A 6,533-nucleotide genomic window follows, 5' to 3' on the forward strand; every position below is an offset into this window, starting at 1 on the left:
AATTTTGGCAAAATGAAATACAATATGTTATAGGAGGCATTACTGTTTCGGACAGGAAGGCTGTGGAGAAAGTGGTGAGGACAGCAGAAATGAATATTGAAAATTCACTTTCTTCTATCCACATGGCATATAAGCGATGCTGTACCAGGGTCCGGAGTATTGTCTGGGATGCTACACATCCTCTCCATGACCGGTTTTCTTTGTTACCTTCTGGGAGGAGGCTTCACAATATCCAAAGCAGAACAATGAAATTCTGGAGTAGCTTTGTACCATAGAGTATCAATCTTGTTAACTCTCAAGACTCTTTTTTCCGCTATATATTCTAATGGTCTGTGATATATATATTTTATATATACCATGTTTCCTCAAAAATAAGACCCTGTCTTATAAGCGCTTGGCCTTATTTTCAGGGAGGTCTTATTATTTTGGGGCGCATGGAGCAAGATGGGACTCCTCTTGCCATTTTACCTGATTTCCAGCACTGTCTCCCTAACCCTAACCAGAGGAAATGGCAGGGACTGGCTGCACATGTGTTTAAATATTTTGGGGAGGTCTTATTTTTGGGGAGATCTTATTGACTCCAGAATTGAACGGGGGGCTTCCGATTAGGACCTATGTGGCTCTTTGAGTGTTTAAGGTTGCCGATCCCTAATTTATCAGAAGACAAAAGCCACGAGGTTGGTCCATGTTGCCCTGATACCCCTGAAAAACGTGGTCTCTGCTTTGTCCTTTTTTTTTCTGGACAGATGGACAAGGGAATAGCTTTCAACTACCATCCGTTTCATTGCATTTTAACTCTGGGATTCTTCTGCCGTCTCCCCTCCTCCACCTTTATGCTGCTAGAACTTCCTCTTGTAACTCAAGGAGCGTGCCCCCCACCCCACCCCGTTACAATCTTTGTACTCTCCGCTTATCAGGTTGAGAAGAAGAAGAGTGTTAGACATAACAGAAGCTTTATTGAATCTGTGTTTGTTTCCTACCGGATAAAAGTCGTGCCTGTCCTGCTTTTTATTTTGGCCATTAACAATGATTGACGGTTCGTTCAATGTTCCATTAATTATTTATTGAACGGCCCCGTGGTTTGTTTAGATCTGTTGGCTGTGGAACCAAGCTGTTTCTGGTTTGCAAACTCAAGTCTGCAGCTCCAACTGTCCTGCGAATGCAGGTTCGGGAGCGCCTTCAATAAAACACGACTTGATCTGGTTTATCGCATCGATCTCCGTTAACAATGAGTCATGTTTTTAGTGCAGGAAAAAGAAAGGCGATTTTGGAAGGGAATTCTTCTCCCCACCCCAACTTTTAAGTCCAACTTTGGAACTAAGCCTGGAAATGGGAAATAAATCCCTCAATTGATGTTCACCCCCATCTTCCTAAGTCGTACTAGTTAAGACAGGTGAAGGAATCGTAACATGCACAGATACATCCACAGAGTTGCAATATTGACCCCTTGTTTTTGATTTTTTATTATTTTATAGCAATTGTCTGCAATAGAATTAAATAACATTTAAAAACCTCCTTTGCACGAGTCAAGAGAATTCCAGAATATTTACAAACATAGGATCTTTTTCATGTGTGATGATGACTGTTCGCTTGCCTATTGGTCTGGCTTCGTTTTTATTTCTCTCTCTTTCTCTTTCTCTCCTCAAGGAAGAAGTGGAAGAAGTTGGCCCCTGCAAGAGCTCCCGGGCCCCTCCTTGCTACGGCCTTGCCACACCCCTCCTCTCCTTGCAGGAGTTTAGTACAAGAATGGTGCAAATACATCTGACCGCTTCACACAATGCTAAGTCACAAACACAACGGAACGGCAGTGAAGGTTCCCCAAAGAAGTTGATTGTTCAAGTAGCGTTAGAAGAATTAGGAGAAGGGTCAGCTCTGGTGATCATCTCACCACCAGCAAACCAACCAGGTGAGTGGTAGGTTATTTTGCAGCCCTGGCCAAAGAAGGAGCACTCTTTTAGTAAGGTTGATCCTCAACAGGAAGCATCTCACTAGAGTTTGTCAGCCTCGGTTGATCTCATAAACAAGATCTGGTTATCACATAGGTGGGAGATCTCTTGGAAATTCTGGGGGGTGTAGGCTAGACTGGGAAACTTTGGGAGGACGTGGAGAGGGGGTGGATTTTGGAATAAGGCAATGGCAAACCATGTTTGTATAGTTGCCTCCAAGTCAACTTGGTTGGCTCCGTGACGTCCCCAAGAGAGAAGGCTGATTCTAGCAACGTTGGTGGAGAAGAAGGGAACATAAAACAGGCCACATGGTAAAGATAACACAGAGAGGCAAGATTTGCACTGTGATGCGGGATCCTTGGCTAGCCTCCCTGCCTACTCACCGCATCCTATCCCACCCCAACCATTGTGGCTGCTGGATTCTTGAAGGGTTTTGCATTTTTTAGACCCCCAAGTGACAACTTCTAAATAGGGCATGCTTTGGAGGCCAGCCCATTTTCTCACCCAGAACTTGGCTTCTGAGCGACTTGCCCAGTCCCAAAAATAGTAGGGATTAAAAAAAAAAAAAACCGAGATTAACTTTCTTGATTAAATGAGTTCAGTGCAATGGATAAAGTTTCTCTTTGTGTCCTTAATCCATGTTGTCCTCCGTCTGATCTGGTGGCAGTTTTTAGAGGGACAGCAGGACATCCAGGCAGCTATCACAACTTTAGGATAAAATAGAAAGAAAGAAAAGGAAGGCTTCACTTGAGACATTATAGCTTCCTATCTGTTTTTATCCAGTAAGAACTATGATGGATTCAAGCTTTGCACTAAGCCATAAGTAGCATTAGCAATAGCACTTAGATTTATATACAGCTTCGTGGTGCTTTACAGCCCTCTCTAAGTGGTTTATTGCCCCCCAACAATCTGGGTCCTCATTTTACCCACCTCGGAAGGATGGAAGGCTGAGTCAACCTTGAACCGGTCAGGATCGAACTGCTGGCATTTGGCAGAGTAAGCCTGCAATATTACATCCTAACCACTGCGCCATCACGGCTTAAATCACAGTCTGTCTTACACCATGCTAAACCAAAATCAAACAAACTATTGTTGTGACTCCGACCCCCGAGCCCGTTTTATCGGAGGGAGAAGGCTCTGAAAGTGAAGGAGAGGAGTTGGCCAGGCCTCCCTCTCCAGGACCCTCCTCTCTGGCAATGCCTCAGGTGTCTCCCGAAGGAGAAGAGATTGGCCAGGAGCCAGGTATCTCCAAGCAGTCACAGTCGGACAGTGACGGAGATAAGTCTTGGCTGGATCCACGCCAGCGTCGGAGAGACAAGCGCACGCAACAGAAAAGGAGGCGTGTCAGAGATTAAGCTGAGTCACTGGACCACACCCCACAGGGGATGAAAGGGGGTGTGGTGGCCATTCAGGCTCTGTGACAGACAAAACTAAACAACTAGCGAGTCACATTGTATCTCTGAAACTACGTTATCTGCCTGCCTTGGATTTAATACGGACTGGACTTGACAATTCTTTGACTTTGTGTATTTGTTTTGGTTTATCTGACGGAGGAGGAACACCTCCCTCTGTGAGTAAAGTTCTTGGCAAGCAGCTACTGGATTGCTGCCAATCCTGTTATCGAAGAAATTTATTGTCTGCAAGTTTTATTTAACCCCTGGCTGACTATTTGTGTGCATGTGTGAGACGGGGACAGAACAACTATGCGGTATCTTAGTGCATGAATTTAACTGTAGGGTTTGGCATAAACGTAATCCCTTAAAACGGTCTTTCTCCATAGGAGTAATTTAGAAGACACATGGATTTCAAATCTCAGAATCGGCCAGCCAGCCAAACCTGTATTCTTTTTTATTTCCGTGGGCTAAGAGGGTCTTCCAAGCGGTGGGCTGCTGGGGGTTCGCAGGGGTTCAGGAGAACCTCTAGCTAAGATTCTGTGCAGTTCGGAGAACCCCCAAATCCCACGCCTGCCCACCCCTCCCCTCCCCTCCCCTCCCCTCCCAGGAGTCCCCACACGGCCCGTTTTGGATGCGGATAAGTGCAGGGTGCGCGTGGAGGCTCGGGGAGGGCAAAAAACAGGCCTACCAGAAGATCGGGAAGGCCAGAAATCAGCCCGTTTCCGGCCTCTGGAGCCTGGGAAGGCCGTTTCCACCCTCCCGGAGGCTCGAGAAAAGCCTCCAGAGCCCAGGGAGGGTAAAAACGCCCCCCACCGTGGTGCAGGAGGCTGACTAGGCCACACCCACCATGGCCACGCCCACCTAGCAACCAGGAAGAGAACCCCTTGCTAAAAATTTTTGAAGCCCACCACTAGGACTTCTCCATTTGTTGATCAACAAGTCTACCATTTTCAAAGTAGAACATGAAGTCTTGGGGGCTGTCAACCAGCCTGTTTCCAAAATTGGCCGTCGAACTGAAACAGGAGGTAGAACAATTAATCTTCTAACAAAATTAACCCACATGAAATAGTTATTCACTAGCTCCCTGTTGTTCTTATCCAGATTTTGGAGCTCACCTTCAACATATCACAAAGAGGTTTAGTGTCACTTCAGCCAAGGCCGTTTCAGCCAAGGAAGAGTGGCACCTCTTTCCTTAAATTTTATCTAACTGGATTTCCTAATCTTCCTGGATCATTAAGAGATTCATGGGAAGACAAACAATACACTTTCCCCAAAGTTGGCAAGTCATCTTCTGAATTTTGCCCCAAGGTTAAATCTCCCGAGAGGAACTCAAACACGTTGACTCATCTTTGAGATGTACACACTTTCTAGCTTAGTGTGCCGCAAGAATTCAGGTCCTGCGTTTTGTGAACATATCTTAACACTTAGCATGAAATCAGGCAGTTGTGGTTTATTTGAAAAACTGAAGAAATGAAGGAGCTTCTTGGATGAGAAGCGAAACATTTTCAAGGAAAAAAACCAAAAAGAGTCTAGTTACCTTTTGGAAAAGCACTTTTGGGACAACCATGTCCTAGATCAGGGGTCAGCAACCTGTGGCTCTGGAGCCGCATGTGGCTCTTTCATCTCTCTGCTGTGGCTCCCTGTTGCCGGTTGGCTCCACAATTGATAGGGCTTTTGGTTAGGACAGGTAGAGGAAAAAGGATGCCGCACTAGGAGGAAACTATGATGGGGGAACCGGACTTCCGGTTGGCTCCAGAATTGAATGGGGGGCTTCCGGTTAGGACCTCTGTGGCTCGTTGAGTGTTTAAGGTTGCCGACCCCTGTCCTAGATCATTGAGAATCTCCACAGACAACCATGGTTCAAACAAACTATGGCTAATGATATGTGAATTCATCTAGTGGCTTGCTTCACACAATACACTAAGCCAAGTTTGTCAGCTTGGGCTTAGCATGACGTAACACTGTAGTTTATAAACCCCATTTTGTGGCCTAACATTTGAGGAAACTGCCTGTTATGCCTTCTTCACAAGCTAAGTTAACAAGAAATACAGTGTGTGAATCTAACCAGCATTACACCTATGAAGTTTGATCAACTAAACGTTACTTCTGCCCAGAATCTTCATTTTGAGGGAGAAATATTTTTTCCCCTCAGAATCAAAGAGTTTTTGCTGCAATCAGAACTTTGGAGAAACTTCACCAGCTCAGTGCTACAACAGGAAAACACCACATTTTAATTTTTCTGTTTTTTTTTTTAAATCTTATTTTCCGTAACGTACCCTTTTTTTTTCTTTTTAAAAAGTATCTGTTACCATTTTTGTCATGTTTATTATTATTTCTTTTTATATAAAAGAAAAAAGCATTCCTCTATTTCAACAGTGACAGAAATTGAGGTAACGTATTTTTAACACAGGAAAATAATAATAATAATAATCCCAAATAGCTTCCTTAGATGGTGGAGAAAGTTCTGAAAACTGACAAGAGAATGGTAAATAAGGACAAAGATGACGTAAAAACATCTCATACTTAACACGCACCCCATTTTGTTTTTTTTTGTTCCGTCCCTAGTACATTGTTCCCTTATCAGCTCCTCAGCCCCAGATGCGAAAAAAATGAAACCCGAACAAGGTTTATATATTGTTCTGAATCCTTATCTACATTATTGCACAAAAGATCAAGGATGATTTGGTGCCTAAGGCATAAAGGAGACATTGCTGCTAATATCTAAATTCTGTGCCTATTTTCTAAAAAAAAAAGAAAGAAAGAAAATTCTAGCATCCAGCACCCTCCCCAAGAGGCTCGTGAAAGAATGGGGCAGCACGAAGAGAGTCGAAAAAAGGAACCAATTTTTTTTAAAAAGCCGTGTCGTCCACCCCACCCCAACTCCCAAGAGACTCTGATGTGGCTTGTTGAGACACAAAGACGGACAAGCAAGGAGGAACGGTTGAAGGAACGCGACGGGGTTTAGGTCCCACACCAAAGCTGGTGGAGATATCTGGCGTGGCTTAAAATCGAGAGCTTGCCTGGAGGGCAACTAGAAAAGGCAGTCAGGTGGTCCCTGGTACTCAGCACACCCCTTCGGACCTCATCAATATCCCCTCCTCCAAAAGGATGATGGTTTGAGGTGGTCTTGTGCGGGCCGAACATCTTGGATTTTAGAGACCGTTGGGATTGATGGGTCTTAGGTGAGAGGGCA

At 44.7% G+C, this 6,533-nt stretch overlaps 1 protein-coding gene across 1 annotated transcript in view; it reads left to right on the forward strand.

Moving 5' to 3' along the window:
- The window catches only part of DNAAF8 (dynein axonemal assembly factor 8), a 112,279-nt gene extending 107,743 nt beyond the window's left edge, over window positions 1-4,536 (forward strand). The window contains 2 exon segments of the mRNA XM_070955327.1: window positions 1,648-1,906; window positions 4,442-4,536. Of these exon segments, the coding sequence (XP_070811428.1) occupies window positions 1,648-1,906; window positions 4,442-4,536 (354 nt within the window).
- Window positions 4,537-6,533: the final 1,997 nt, after the last annotated feature.

Source organism: Pituophis catenifer, unplaced genomic scaffold, assembly GCF_029215685.1.
Source record: "Pituophis catenifer annectens isolate HBS135680 unplaced genomic scaffold, rPitCat1.0.hap2 SCAF_16, whole genome shotgun sequence".
NCBI lineage: Eukaryota > Metazoa > Chordata > Lepidosauria > Squamata > Colubridae > Pituophis > Pituophis catenifer.